This window comes from Ammospiza nelsoni, chromosome Z (genome assembly GCF_027579445.1).
Source record: "Ammospiza nelsoni isolate bAmmNel1 chromosome Z, bAmmNel1.pri, whole genome shotgun sequence".
NCBI classification, from domain to species: domain Eukaryota; kingdom Metazoa; phylum Chordata; class Aves; order Passeriformes; family Passerellidae; genus Ammospiza; species Ammospiza nelsoni.
In genome coordinates this window covers 87,006,499-87,022,456 of record NC_080669.1, presented here as the reverse complement: position 1 = coordinate 87,022,456, position 15,958 = coordinate 87,006,499, and the positions used below count along the sequence as shown (strand labels likewise).

Genomic DNA, 15,958 nt, shown 5'->3' with positions numbered 1-15,958 from the left:
AAAGGATTTACCACTCAAACTGCTTTTGAACACAACAGCCAAGTCCAGGCCACAGACCAGGTCCCAGCTCCACCACTGCCACCTGATTTGGATGAGGCAGGCAGACAACTGCACAGCAGAATCTGAACTATCTAAGGTGATGTTACCCACTGGTCCAACATGGACCTTGATGCACATGAAATATGGAAGTGTTCATCCAACACAAGGAATTGGAAGCAAAACACTCCAGTGCTGGTTTCTGCATCACTCCAGCTGGACATTCTGCACCCTACAACCCAGTAAGTTTCATGCAAGTTCAAATACATTGTGGTATTGACTTAAAAAGAGGCAATTACCTGGTTTTCAAGTTGTAGATAAATGAAAGGAAAGGTTGTGGTTATTTCCACTGACAGTTAAAGCACCTTCTTCTTCCCTTCTTACCACACCCTGACCCAAATCTCCCAATGGCTGAGAAATACCAAATGGCACAAAAGGAGTTGTTAAATTGGCATGAAGGCATAAAAACCGTGGTGGATGTCAGGCAGATCACTTCAGGAAGGCCTGGAGAAGAGCCAACCTTGGAGGATCCTGAGAAGTGAGAAATACCTCCTTTGACATGGGAAATATGTGCACCAGCTGAAAAGGTGGTTGGGAGAAATGCACCCTCATGCTTGATGTTTGAAGGATTAATTGTATCCTCCACACTCAACATCTTGTTCACATACACACACAAGATTTCTGTGCCAAATGCTGCAGGTCAGCACATGCACCTTTTGCTTTGAAAGACACACTGAAAATAAAAACTGTTCATTAATATTCAGTAGACCTATCTTTTAGGAGTGGTTTTCTGCAGACAATCCAAGATGTTGCAAATTCCAGAAACGCAGCTGTTGTGAGAAACAAGAATATTGGTATCGCCATACATCAATGCTCACCAAGAAAAGCCACTGGATACAGCACACAGTTACCAATTAGATCACAATCAGAGGTGATTTTAATAAACCAGCTTGTCTCCTGGCTCTAACTCATGGCCTGGGGCTTTCACCCTGTTTACCTTCCTCACCTTTATCAAGCACTGACACTAATATGGAAAACCAAATTGTTTTTTAAATAAAATTGCTGCATTAAAAACTGTTGAAATGTCTGCTGAAGATGCTAACAGTCCCAATTGAGAACTGCCTGAATACACTCATGTTCAAACTCACCAGCACAGCCAAGCTCAGTATTTCCCCCAAATTTCTGACCAATTGCCATAGATTAACAACTTTTTACTGGTACCTTACTGAAGGGGACTGAAATCTCCAGAATGAAAATACAACCCCCAAAAACAGTCCCACACACTTCTGAAGGCTTTGTGTCCTGCAGTAAAGCTCCTTCATGCTAAAATTGACTCTCTCTGCAGACTTTCTGTGGGAACTGGGCTGCTCACACCAATCTCATGGGTGATGCTCACGGAGTGGGTGAGAGCATGCAGGTGATGATTGCTCTTTAAAAAAACACCCAAGCAGCAAAACCCTTCACCAGCATCATTGAAAGACCATAAAAGCCCATTCCCAGACTCCAGAGGCAGCTGGAGTCCAGCAGAAAGCCACGGCTTGGCGCTGGTGAGATGTGGCACTGCTCTTCCTCCATCCTGTGTATGTTCCACACACAGCTCCTGCTAAACAAACCCACCATGCTGCAGGAAGAGAACTGGCTGCCAAGGCTGACAAACACTGAAGAAACAGCTGTAATGGCACAAAGATCTCTGCCCTTTGCCTCCTGCTGACACAATTCCACATTACTCTGCTGTGTCCTTCAAACACCAAGGGTCTCCCAGTCTCTCTCAGTTCCCCAAACAGTCCTTGAAGAATTACTCAGAGATCTTATTTGAGCTCCTCCACCTATCATTTCTGGTCCACACTCACCAGCAGGAGATGGGACCTGTGAGCCACACTTTGGGACTGGGGGGGAAAACACCATCCCTCCAGAGACTGATTCCAGAAGCTGCTCCAACCTATGCCACTCCTTCTGGCCAAGCTCTGCACCTTCTCAGGAACAGCCAGGCTCGTGCACATTGCCAGCAGCCCTCCTTTGGAAACTAGCTGTCAAATCTAACATTTGCATTTTAATTAGCAATAATCGTATGTTTCACTTACACTGCAATTCACCTTTGCAGTGAGCTCTTTGAGGCATGAACTAATTAATCCTGCTGCCTTTGCCAGCCCAAGAGTTAATATCTTCTGCTGCTTCAGTGCAAGTCTGAAAATCCTATTTGCAGAAAAAGAAGATAAGTTTCCCCAGTGCAGAAGCCATAAATGGAAACACAGTGATCACCTACGTGGCTGCTCTCAGTGAAGATAAGTATGGGTGAAGTGGGCTGTGCTGGTGGAGATGCAGATCAACCCTGGCAGCAGCACAAGTTCCAAGTGTCCTGAAGTTATCAGTGGATTCTGGATGGGATTCATGCTCAATTCTATGTAAAAATTTCAATATTCAATATTCAATTTCCTCTGGTGGGCCAGAGGAAAAATAACAGGAGGCTGTCAGAGTTCTCAGGCCCCCAAAAACCTCTGAGATATCCCCCGGCATAACAAGGGTCTCACATCTGCACCCAGGAGATCCCTAGATCAAGTTGTGGGGTGTCCCTCAAATGGTACCTCAACTTTGATCTTACCCCTGGTCAGACCAGAAAACAGCTATTGTGTAAAAGGCCCTTTTTGAGGTTTTTTTGCAGTGGAGGTTTTCACACACCCAACTTATGCTGCTGTCAAATCTTCCCGTCATGTAGAATTTTTGCACTGCACTCCAAGTACCTCCCTAGACCTACTCCAGAAAAACCACGCCAATTTTAACAGGGAAAACCAAAGGCTTAATTACTTTAATAACTCAAAATACACCTTAAAAAAACCCCAACAAAACCCCAACCATAAGATTACTCTAAATATCTTAGTAGGGTAAACTTGCTAGCTTCTTTCTCCTCAAAGTATTACATAATGCTGTAAGAACATCAGTAACTGTTATAAAAATGGATGCAGAAGCCCCAACCCCTTTGGCTCCGTTCCTTCCCTTCCCAGGTAGGAACCTTCCCCAACCCTCTCCAATCTGCAGAAGGGACACCAAATATCACTTTGAGACCTTCTTCCACCAGAGAAATTAAGGTTTTATCCATTCTTGTGTCATAATACAGGACCAAAGGATTTGATCTGATGGACTTGGAAGTAGGAGGTTAAGCTTACAAGATCTTTCTGGACTACCTGGGAAAGGACCAAGCCTGTGTGGTTGTGTTTTTTGGACAACACTGAAGAGCCATGCCAGCCAAGGATTTGCTAGATAGCTCATTTACACACACGGATGAAGAGGAGGAAGGCTGCAGGCTCTCAGAACGGCCCTGAGAACTCCAGATGTGCTATGGAAACCCATCAGCAAGGCCCTGTCCCAGCCTCAGAAGAAATGGCTCACGTCATCCCTTCCCTGCCTAGAGCTCCAGCACTGACTGACCTATTCACCCAAACCTGGAAAGATGGAGACCTCAAAGGCAAATCAAATCTCACAAAAATAAGAGTGTGGGAAGCTCTACAATGAGCAGACAGGTTCTGGTCTTCTGGTCTTCTTTACCCAAACAGAAAATGAGGGTGACAACATGTCCTCTCCTGTGAGTCACTGGTGACACCAGGCCCAGAAGACACCTTCTCCCACCCTCAGTGAGCAGCAGCAATTCTCCAGAGCAGGCAGCAAGGCAGTGAAACATCTCCCTCCTGACACCCAAGCAGGTGTCTGCTTCACACGAGGCACTGCTGCTCCATGAGGCCAAGCCCAAACCCAAGTCCCAGGGAAAGTTACACCTACACATTAGCTGAAGGACTTGATTTCTTTCTCAGCAGTCCTCTCCAACCATAACTGAGCAGGGCTGCATCCACTAAATGAGGAGGCATCACCCAGCAATTACAGGCAGAAAAGTGAGTGGTTTTCTCAGAGCTGCTCTTTGCCCATGGGCAGGTCACTCCACCTAAAGTCCTACTTTCTTCCTCCATCAGACAGGCATGCATCAACAAGCACTCACTGGCAAAGCCAGTCTTCTGCTTTCTCCTTCTCTTGCTTTCTCCTTCTCTTTTGGAAACACAAAATGAGTGTCTGCAGCATCAGCCAGCATCCACCTGCCCCAACACATCCTCGGCATGGTGGACAACCTCAGCTGAGTTCATTGTACGAACGGGCCCTGGCCTACAATATGAGCAGGCCAATAAGATGGAGAACTCCAAATGTATTCCCCAAAAACATGGAACTGTTGGAACAAGTCCAAAGGAGACCATGAGGGTGATAAAAGGACTGGAGCCCCTCACCTGTAAAGACAGGCTGAGAAAGTTGGGACTGTTTAGCCTGGAGAAGAGAAGGTTGTGTGCAGACCTCACAGCACCTTCCAGTATCTGAAGAAAGTCTAAAGGGAAGCTGGAGAGGGACTCTGCATCAACAACTATAGTGACAGGACAGGGAGTAATGGGTACAAATTGACAGAGGGGAAATTTAGACAGGATATTAGGAAGAATGTTTTCACTGTGAGGGTGGTGAGACTGGCTGAGGCTGCCCAGAGAGGCTGTGGATGCCCCAAGCCTGGCAGTGCTCATAGCACATAAGGCCCTGAGCAACCTGTTCCGGTGGAAGGTGTCCCTGCCTATGGCAGGTGGGTCATTTTTAACCTCCATTCCATCCCCTTAACATTCTGTAATTTCTAAAAGGCTTTCCAGAGTCATCCCTCTTGTTTTCTTTCAGATCTGGACCCAGGGACAGGCAACTCAAGTGAGACACAGGCTGTCCACCAGTCCAGGGAAAATGAATTCGAATTTAGTCAGGAGACCCTGCCAATCCACTGTCTCTCCAGCCCTATCTGGTCAGCCAAGAATTTGGGGCATTACAAGCTGCCTGCTGATGTCACTGGATTTAAGCCAGCAGGACAACTTCACTGCTAACTTCAGTTAATCTGGACCCAGTGACATGTCCCCTGTCCCAGACCATGATCCCTTCCCACCTGCTTCTGCAGCATCCACCAGGCAGGATCTCCTGGAGGCTGATCCCAGGAAGTCAAGCAGCACTGATGCCTGAAAAAGAAAATTTTCTGGAACTGTGAAAGAAAAAATCTGCACAGATAATTTGATTTTCCCACTCTCCACTAAAACTGAGCTCCTCTGTGCACTGCAATCTGCTGTTACACAAGAGACAGCCTTCACACATTGCCCCTCACCTCCTGTTGCCTTTGCTTTGGCAGCATGGCAGCTTTTCCAGCCGTGACTGCAGGACATGGACATGGAATGACAAGACCTTAGAGCTCATCTCATTCCATCCCCTGCCATGGGCAGGGACACCTTCCACTAGATGAGACTGTTCCAAGCTCTGTCCAGCCTGGCCTTGGATGCTTCCAGGGACCCAGGGGCAGCCACAGCTGCTCTGGGCACCCTGTGCAAGGGCCTGCCCACCCTCACAGCCAAGAATTCCTTCCCAATATCCCACCTAACCCTGTCCTTCTCAGTGGGAAGCCATTCCCCCATGTCCCTCCTTGTCAGAATCTTATGCTGGCGCAGTTAGGGATGCTCTTTACTCCAGGCAGTCTGAACTCCAGCCAAGGCCCAAGAGTGCAAACCCACCACCCCACCCTGCCACCATGTGCTGCTGTTCCTGCTGGTTTAACAGGAGGGAAAGTCATCTCCTTCACCACCAGCTCCTCAGGGAGGACAGGACAAGGGTGCTACAAGCAAGGTGTGGGATCATCAGGTGTGATCTGCACACCCTGCCTGCTCCTTCACTGCTCAGCAGATCAGCAACACAACCATCACCTGCAGAAGCCTCTGGGGGCTCAGACCCTGTGCCAAGCTCCTGCTGCACCTGGTGGGGCACGGACACAAGCAATGGGATGCAAGCACGTCCTGTTTCCTGCCAAAAACACAGGTTTTTCCTTGGTGCTGATGGGTGACAGCCAGCCACCATGGGGGAGGGAGGGACTTGGCCAGGAAGGAGGATTTTCAGCTCTCCCTCTCCCGCCGCCTGGAGAAATGGCACAAACCCGCAGAGTTGTTCTGGTTTTTGTTAATGCCTTTTACATAAGGGGAGCCTGGGATGCAGTTCCTGCCAGGCCTTTCATGTACCAAGAGCTTTGCTGGATCCCTCAATATGCACCATACCAGATTTTTTTACTTAATGAATTGCTCTCAGAAATATATCAAAGAGCTTCCTACTTGCCACAGCCTCACAAGGGGAATGCAAATAAAGTATTATATAAAAACTTCCCACTGGCTCTTTTTGGGGAAGAAAAAAAAAATCCAAACATAAAAGAGTTTAAAATTATTCCATTATCTAAACCTTCCTCTTTGCAGAGGCAGTAAGGTGCTCAAAGAATATTTTGAGTACCTGGTCTTTGCCCCAGAGGCCCACACGTGGTGAGACCTGGCAAACTTTCAGGGGTTTAGTGGAACATGGCCACACCATGCAGCAAACAGAGAGATCCCTGCAGGAAACAAGAATTACAGATGAGCTGAATGTAATTGTGAGACCAGGATTTTCTCAGCACATGAGTTCACAAAATGTATCTCATGAGATTCCTCCATCTTCTCACAGTCACCCGCCCAAGAACTGGAAAGACCAGGAGGTTTCAGGGGGAATTTTCTCTCTTTTTAAGCCACTGCTTTTTATGGGATGCCTTTCTGCCAGCCTATGGGAACTGACACTGTCTCACACAGCTGCTAATACAGGTCTCACCAAGTAGTGCAAGAGCAGGACAAGTCTGGGTGCTCTTTTCCAGAGACCCAACAACATCAGAAACCAGCAATTTAGGAATATCCTGGACTGTTTTTACCTTCATTTTTAATGAAGGTGAAAACACTTTAAAATGAAGGGTAAAAACACTTCATTTTTACCCTTGTACTGTATATTATTCAGAAATTGCTCTAACCCCCTCACTTGTACAACAACCAGTAGATGCTTATGTACACAGATCCTATATAAAAATGCATAACACACACACACACACAAAAAAAATCTTTCTTTTATTTTTCTTTACCTTGCTGGATCATATAACCCAGAATTTCAAAGTACTCAGGGATGCATAGAGGGATTTTTCAGGCATGGGAAAGTCATCTTCTCTCTAGGTTTCCCCATAACCTTTAGGAAGCCAATTACTTCTGAAAAAGCAAGACTGGACTACTCTGTCTTCACAGAAAATGAACCACATGCTGAATATATTTCTAGGACTAACCCAGATTTCCATATAAATGCCCTTTCTGATGGCCACGTGAGGCATACCATGGTCACTGATATATAACCCACATTTTCACATTAGCTGAAGCCAGCAGAAATCTAACATCCAAGTATTTTTCAAGTACGACTGGCAATGCAGAGATCTCAGCTGGAAACACAGTAGGAAAATTAGGAATTCCATTTCCTGCCCAAGTCTCTCAAATACATAAAAAATTGCAACAAAATACCTCCATCACAAAAAAAAAACCAAACCCAAAACAAACAAACAAACAAACAAACAAAAAAACCTGAAACCAAACAAACCCCAAACAAAACAAAAAAAACACCCCCAAAACACAACCCCTTCCTCCATTGGGAAATAATTAGCTGGCTTCTTCCTTAGCAGGTTTGAAAAGCGATTGATAATTTTAATTCAGGACAAGCATCATAGTAATTGCTTTTTTTTTTTTTTTTTTTAATATCAAAAGATTTTTTTATGTGAAAACAGCCAGGAATGGTAAGAAACTGCACTTGGTCCTCACCAGCAGTGTTTAACTCACATATCAGTGGCAGTGAGAGAAATGCTTGCCTGGACAGAGGAACAATAGCTTGCAGCTCCTCTTTGGTGCCAAGGAAAATTTGTTACTCACAGTTAAAGGAAGCCAAACATGGAGAGAGATAATTACTAGCTCTGCTGCAGGCTGGGAGAGAGCCCAAACACAGGGTAAGCAGCTTGGGCATGAGCGAGTGCTGTTTGTGTGTAGGAAAGGAGCTCCCTGTAGGAGGAGATCAAACACATTTAATTCCCAGGGAAAAAAATATAGCAAGAAAACAAAAAAAAAAAAAACAAAACAAACCATGTAAGCTGAAACAAAAGAGTGCATGGCACCAGGCAGATGGAGGCTGTCAGGAAAGTAACACCCATGCATGACTCCTGCATCCTCCTGTTGTCCCCACCAGCCACTGGCACATCAGCAGATCCCTTGGGAGAAGGGCCAGGGACCTTCCTTCCCTAAGGAAAGCCCCTGATCCACCCAAGGAAGCCCGATGGAAGCAGCCAGCCTCCCAAGTGAACATCCAGCAGCTGTCTGCAGCGCTGGGAGGGACCCTGGATGAGGTTTTGCTGCTGAATATTTTGAAGCAGATTGCAGCTGTAATAAATCAAATACACAATTCCATCTGGCACCTTCAGGAGCTCATCCAAAGCAGTGCCTCTGCCCAGCACGCGCCCTCCTACAAAACAACAGCCTGCCTTTGCTGGGTGCAGGTGTTGGTAGAGGTGCTACCAGCATCCCAGGGCCAGGGCAGGGATGGGATGCCTCAGCCCCCATCCCTCAGCCAAGAATTCCAGCATGGCTCCACGGGAGAAAGCTGTGCCCAAAATGAGAGCTGCAACCTGCCCTGCTCAGACTGGCACAGCCTCTTTTACACCCTGCAAGGGGCTCCCAAATTCCCCCTCATGGATCCACACACAAGACTGCATCTGGAGGACATCAAGCAGAGCAAGAGAATGAAAGCCACCAACTTGAAGCCACTTCTCTGGGTGGGACATCCAGCAGCCACAGCAATTGGAAATGCTGTTTCCCCTTCCCCCAGATGCCTAAATCTCCTCAAGCAAGTGCTGCTCTCACAGAGCTGATGGTCTCATGGTGACACAGCAGCTTGTCAACCAGATGAGAATGGTCAAACACAAGCCCCCATCCAACCAAACTCTCTTCCATGGGGGTACTCACATGAGGAGGGACAGCCACCTCCAGCAGTGCCTGGTAAACACTCCTCACTTGTGTTCACACCATGTTCAGGCACCAAAATTGACTCACACCTGGCTCCTGTCTGCACACAGGCTCTCAGCACGTGCAACTTTGCTTCTTCTGCCAGCTCACCCTCTCAGCTCTGTAATGCTCTTCCCTCCAACACCATCCTTGTGCTGCAGCACACAACAGAGCAGCCCAGCTACACACAAAGACCCCTTATTCCAGCCACATCTCATCCTTCCAAGTCAGCTCTGATGCTCCTAACAGCTTCCTCACACAGGTGACAATAAGAAAGTCTTCTGGAATAAATGTGACACGCCTTATTTTTTCCCCTTTAAGCTCCTGATGAAAGCATCCATCCGCACATCAGGATGTTGCCCACCTCCCATGGTTTGGGCAGGAATGAGCTTTCAGATGCCAAGCAGAGGGACACATCTCCCCTTCCATGGGAGAGGGACAGCTGGCAGCACCTCCCAGGCGAGGCAGTGCAAGAAATAAAGGCAAAGCTCTGTGGAGGAGGAACTAAACACAAACCCTACCTGGTTATGTTCGTGGGACGACGAGCCCTTCCCTCGGGATGGGGAACAGCTGCCATCAAGCTGCTCGCTACAATCCGCCGTCCACTGCAAAAGGGATAAAAAAAGGGATTGTGTAAAATAATAGCTGGGCTGGGCAAAACTGCTGTGTCAGTCCACAGTGCACAGAAAACACCGTCCGGCCGCGGGCATCGCTGCACACGTGTGGCACCCCCTCCTTTTTGAGGATGATCCCAAAGGCTTTGGCTTGGAAATGCTCCACCCGCTGACACTGGGTACAGGGAGGAAGCAGCAACAACTGTAGGGAAGCATTTGATATGGTGCTTTGCAATAAAATCCAGCCCCAATACCTCCCTGCTGACTCTGACACTGCTTGGAACCCCAGGTGTGTGATACACACTAGGGTGACTTATCACTCATTTCCATGGAAAGCTGGAAAATTTCTGCTTTTCCCAACCCTCGTTCCCAACTCTACTTGCTTCAAGGACAGATACACACCCTGGGCTGTGTTTTCATTTTAAACAGAACAGAAAATGAGTATGGAAGCTATAGGCCATTGCCTGGAGTTTGGCCATTGCCATAGGTGGCCATAGAAAATTAGCAGACTCTTAGGCCAGCTTGCCCCAAGGTTGGGCAGCAAGGTGCCTCCACAAAAATAACTGAATTTTGTGCCATTTGTTGCCTTATTTTTTTTCCCCTAAAGAAATGTAGGGCTGCATCATACTGGTGAAAAAAAGCCCAAAACCAATTTTCACTAGACAAACATCAAAGATGCTGCTTAATTACAAAGTCATTTTTGTCACTCCTTCAACAGAGTAGAGACTGACCAGCCCCACCTCTGAGGTCTTTCATGCTGGAAGCACTTGGCTGCTCCAGAGACACTCAAGGCTTAGTACCATCACCAAGGATGTGCCAAGAAAATGAAAAGTCATTTCCATGCAAACAACCACCTCAGAGCTCCCTGACAGGTATGGATGAGACCACAAAATAAGAGTCTTCACTACAACTGCCCACGATCCCTGCCCTCATCAGAGAGCCCATCCAAGCTCACAGATGGGGGCATTTCAGTCTCCCCTCATTAAAGAGCTGCCCATCACTCTCCTGCCACTTCTGCTGAGGCTCCTGGGCAGCTCATGACGCCATCACTCTTGAGAGTCTTTTATTTATCAGACGTATCCCTATCTGCTCTAACAATTTTGAGTGCAACCATATTCCTGGGAAGGTCTCTCAAGGTACAAGCTCACTCATTATCTCCACAGCAAAATAAAATCACCTTTTCCCTCTGATTTTCCTCTTTTTTCCTGGTGGGAGCAAGGCTGGAGACATCCCCACCATGGGAACATCCAAATTTTGGGATTCTCTGAAGTGGCAATGGATTCAGCTTCCCTAAATCCATTTTTTCCTTCCTTCCCACAGCAAGGAGAGCAGCTGTCCAGGGATGTGGTACCATCCAAGCAACTCACACACACATGGCTGAATGGATTTATCCACTCTCAGGCAGGGAAAACATCACAGCCATAAGGAAACAAACTGCAGAGAGATTAAGTAACTTGCCCAGCATTAAAGATTTAGTTTCTGGCAGAGCCTTGCAGTTAAAAACAATTTCCTTGGTCTCAGCTGAGTGCCTTTCCCTTAAATCCATCTTTCTCCCTCTAGCTCTCATTAATGAGGGAACGTGCCACCTTCCATCAGGCTGGCTTCCACCAGGGTTACTCCAGTCAGCTGCAGGATATGTGCAGGATATGTTTATTCCCTGCTTTGCTAAGAACTGATCAGGAAGAGAAAATCAGAAATAAAAACTCCTGATTATTTCTTAAAGGTGGAAAAATGAAAAAAACCTTTGTGAGACCTGAGATAATTCCTTCTTAGTGTATCCGTTAAGACATGGCTTGATAAATGCAAGTGACCTAAAGTAAAAGCCCATCTTCACTTTCTGTCCAGTATACAGCCCTAGAAATACAAAATGTTGCATTTTGATGGAGTTCCACAATAAATCCTAATTAAACTTCTGCATCAGTGGTCTGGGGTACAACCTCATTTAGCTGCTTCATTTGAGTTGTCTCTGTAACTGGCTTAATTAAAAGATTTAATGTTCAGATCTTTCATTATTACAAATTTTTCCTTTAAAATAAAACCCAGCCATCTTGAAAGAGAACACTCTCAGAACTGACATTAAAAATCCAGCAGCTCCTTTCTTCCAGGGCAAGCCAGGAAGGAAAGCTAAAATGCCATTTCCACAACTGGAAGATGGATTTTGTTGTTGCAATCAAGGATCTTAATGCAAAAACCGTACATGGTATGCCATGAGAATTAGAAATTTTTGTCCTTAAGATGCAGAGGGAGCCTGAGCTTACTGGCAGAGCAGTGGAAAGGCTAGAAGAGGTTACAAAACTTTGTCTATTATTTTATTTCTGATTCAATACTACTTTTGAGCTTGACACATTAATAAGCAGAACTTGCGTGTTTGACCTGAAGCCCCTCCAAAGTGTCACTTCAAACACAGACACCTTCCAGCCTTGGGTTAATAAAATCACTAGATTTTTAAATATATTTTCTCCCCTTTCTAAGGGCTTTGATCCTCAAATTGTAAAAGACCTCTTCACCAAAATCTATTGTTAAAAAGGTTCCTTTGTTTGGTAATTTCTTTACATTGAGATTATATAAAACAGGTCCAGAGCTCTGGGTCAGATCCTCAGCTCCAGCAAACCTGCAGAGTTCAGACAGATCAGATCAAACACTGCTGATACCAGATAAAGATGGGATCCTTCACATGTAGAATCATGGAACAGTTTGGCTTGGAAGGGACCTTAAACCCCATCCCATTCCACCCCCTGCCATGGGCAGAGACACCTTTCACTGTGCCAATCTGCTCCAAGCCCTGTCCAACCTGGCCTGGAACACTTTCAATGTGTTTCAATGCACCTTGAGACCACAAAAAACCAAATCCAGCATCAGGAGACTGCTACCAGCAGCTTGGAAACCTCCAATACATCCCCAAACAAGCGAGCTGCCCCAAACCCAGCATTCCATCACACCTTGCTCCACATCCAAGCCCTGAAAAAGTGACGTCAGCCGAGAACACACTCTGTGAGCCCCCAGCCCCTCTCCCACCCCACGGTGAGTGGGAGGCGGTCCCTCTCACCCACCTGTGAGACGTGGGACTGCGTTTTCTCGCTCTCGCCGTCGCCCTCGGTCTTGTCGGTGAGCAGCCCCTGCACCTGGTACTCCAGGACGTAGCTGTCGATGAAGCGCTCCAGCTCCTCGATCTCCTGGGAGCGGCTGCTCCCCGCCTCCGAGGAGGCCGATGCCACTGAGGAGCTCTCCATCCCTTCAGGGGGCACACCAGGAACACAGGGAGCCTGAGGAAGCGGGATAAAAAGGACAGCGAGGAGTTATTTCCCAGTAATTATCAAAAACCCAAGCAGACAAAGCCTATCGGTTGCCACGTGCAGGATTTTTTTTTGCTGTACACCTGCATTTACAATACAATTTCTAATAATCCTAGGTGGTTGCTTTTAGGGCTTCCAGGCATGCAAAAAATGTTCCATTTATGCAATATTCCTGCATTTAAGGACAACAGACATATTTCCTGGCCTCCTGCTTAAAACCCAAATTACTGAAAATCTCCAGACATATGCACGAGAGGAAAAAAAATGTGACACTAAAATGCTTTATTTAATAAATCCAAAGCACTAGTTGTTCTGGATATGGGTGAGAAGCTGGGGGTAATGGACATGTCTGAGGAAGAGGATGATAACTGAAAAGGTTCTCTAGGGCAGTGGCAGTAAATAATGCTTAGCTAATGATGCGAGTGTAAACGGTCCAGTGAGGAGGTGAGACAGAGATCACAACAGAATTCACTTTTAAAACCTCTCACTGAAGAAAATTGCCTCTACAGGAGATGTAGGGGATTTATAATTCTCATCTCCTTCCTTCTCCAGGGCTTCTCCAGGGCTCAATGACTAACACAGTAAAGAAAGGAAATCACCAGCTTCTGGGCTGGGCACAGCACTGGGCTCTGCTCTCCATGACAGGGACAGGACCCAGAGAGAATGGCTGGAGCTGTTCCAGGAGGTTTGGGTTGGATCTCAGGGAAAGGCTCTTCCCCAGAGGGTGCTGGCACTGCCCAGGCTCCCCAGGGATGGGCACAGCCCCGAGGCTGCCAGAGCTCCAGCAGCCTTTGGACAGCGCTGCCAGGGATGCCCAGGGTGGGATTGCTGGGGGGTCTGTGCAGGGCAGGGGCTGGGCTGGGTGATCCTGGTGGGTCCCCTCCAGCTCAGGGTATTTAAAAATTCTATGTTTGGGAAAAAACAGGCTGTGGCCCAATGTCTTGTGGTCAATCTTATATTTCTCCCTTCCTGCAGCTGGGAGGGAGGAGACATGAGAGCTGCCAGCACACTGCAGGACACAACAGCTTCATCCCTCTCCCTCTCCTTCACCAGGAATATGGGTAGTTACAGTCTGCTTTGAGACAAGCATAAAATCGCTAAGCAAATCCAGAGTGAGTCACATGCCATCCAGAAGGGAAGGGGAGGGAAAAAAAATCTGCTCCCAGCTCATGTAGTTTCTAGCTCCTGAACTATTTTCTCCTCTGTCACCTCTGAACAATAGTGGCACCATTTGGAAACTGCCGAGAATGAGCAGTTCTGGCCTAAGGATTTCATCTGCTCAAGGAATTATTCCCAAATGTGCCCAGACTGTCAAAAAGGCTCATTATGTAGACCAATATCACACATTAGCTCCTGAACAAAAATCATATGCCATATTAAAAAGGACAAAGAAAAAAGAAGAAAGTGAAGAAAGAAAAAAAGAAGGAGCCCCAGAGAGTGTGGAGCCCTGGAGGAGGGCATGCTTCTCCCCTTCTCACTAATTAGCACCAATTACAAAAAGGAAAGCACCAACTATCAAACAGGAAGTGCTAAAGAAGGAGCTGAGAGAATAGGAGGCTCCCGTGAGTCCTGGAGGGGTGTGATGGCACAAGGCAGGAGACAAATGACACAGGTGGCATCACTCAGGATGGAGTGAGCAGGGTCAGAGGTTATCCTCCATCTCACTGGGCCACACGTTACCCAAGCCCAAAGGGGTTTTTGTCTATTTCAGACAACACAAACCACATATCTGAGACATTTGTGGATCTCTACTGGGAAACTCTAAAACAAATTCATCTTGTGGTAGTTTCACCTCTCTCTGAAAGAAACCATCACTCCACAGGAAGAAAACTCCTGCTCTTCCTGGCGATCTGTGCCTGGAGCTAATTTCTCACCTCACCTCACCCTCAAAACACATACAAAAAAGGTTTTCAAAGAAAAACCCACACTTGAGCATCAAAGCATTTACTATCTTCCCACACTGAGCAAACAAATGCTGGTGAGAGCTCTTGATGAAGCAGTGATCCCTTGGCTCTGTGTTGGCTCAGCACCTACCACAAAGGATTCCCAGACACCAGGTACATTCCTTAATCACAACAAACAGAGATCAGTCTCAAATTTGCTCTTTTTTATCACTTCCCCCTTCCCTCCACCCTACTTTGCCAAAGCACAAAGTTTGTAAGTTTTGGGGGTCTGAAAATTAACTTCCAAAACTTTCCTATCCCTGAAAGTGTTCAAGGCCAGGTTGGATGAGACTTGGAGCAACCTGGTGCAGTGGAATATGTCCCTGTCCATGGCAAGGGGGTAGAACTATAGGATCTTGAAGATTTATTCCAACTTAAATCCTTGTAAAACCCTATGATTTAACAAAGCCCATGTTGTGCTCGTTACTGTGACCATAAAAGAAGGAATCATCAGCAGAAAAAGTCAATAGATGTGCAAACTGCTTATTATAACTTAGTAATTATCAGCATTACTGTAATGTATAATTATTATTAATAGCTGTTATTAAGGGTGATCTAAATGGGGTTCTTGCTCTAGCAAGATTATACAGTTTTTTTAGCAATTATACAGTTTTATCCTTCATCAGCAAATAATAACAACAAGCATTTTTTATGACACTTGTAGGCTCATTCCCTTTTTCCCAAAGGTGCTCCAGGCCTGTTGAACTTGTGGAAACAAGTGGTGAGTTTGATAGGTGAAGAACAGTAACGGAGAACAAACCCGCTTTGGGTTGGGAGGCAACAGAAGAGTGGAACTTGCAACCACAATGACTTAAGAAGTGGTGAGTCTGTAATGTGAAGACCACAGACATGCAGGACAGGGATGCATTTCCATCAGGTCCCTGGAGGATGGGTGAGAGGGCCCCACATGCACATCCTCCCCAGGGAGGAGGCTCCAGCCATTCCCCTCCATGCCAAAAGCTCTCCAAAATCTGGACTGCAGCAGCCTGGCAACACCAAGACAGAACAGAGGGCAGCTTCCCACAGACTGTCCCCTGGGATGAGACGCACCTGTGTCCCAGCCATGCCAAGGGACTCCAGCCCCCAAAACAAGCTTCTGGGCAAAAACATTACACCAAAACTGCAACCATAAAGAGATCTTCCTAAAACAGTTC

The 15,958-nt window shown here is 46.7% G+C and overlaps 1 protein-coding gene across 1 annotated transcript in view; it reads right to left on the bottom strand.

Annotated features, from left to right (window-relative positions):
- CTIF (cap binding complex dependent translation initiation factor) overlaps nt 1–15,958 on the bottom strand; it is a 143,972-nt gene that overhangs the window by 104,782 nt on the left and 23,232 nt on the right. The window contains exons 2-3 of the mRNA XM_059492329.1: nt 12,619–12,831; nt 9,476–9,559 (exon numbers count right to left, since the gene is read on the bottom strand). Of these exons, the coding sequence (XP_059348312.1) occupies nt 9,476–9,559; nt 12,619–12,798 (264 nt within the window). The 5' untranslated portion in view covers nt 12,799–12,831. The remainder of the gene's footprint in view (nt 1–9,475; nt 9,560–12,618; nt 12,832–15,958) is intronic.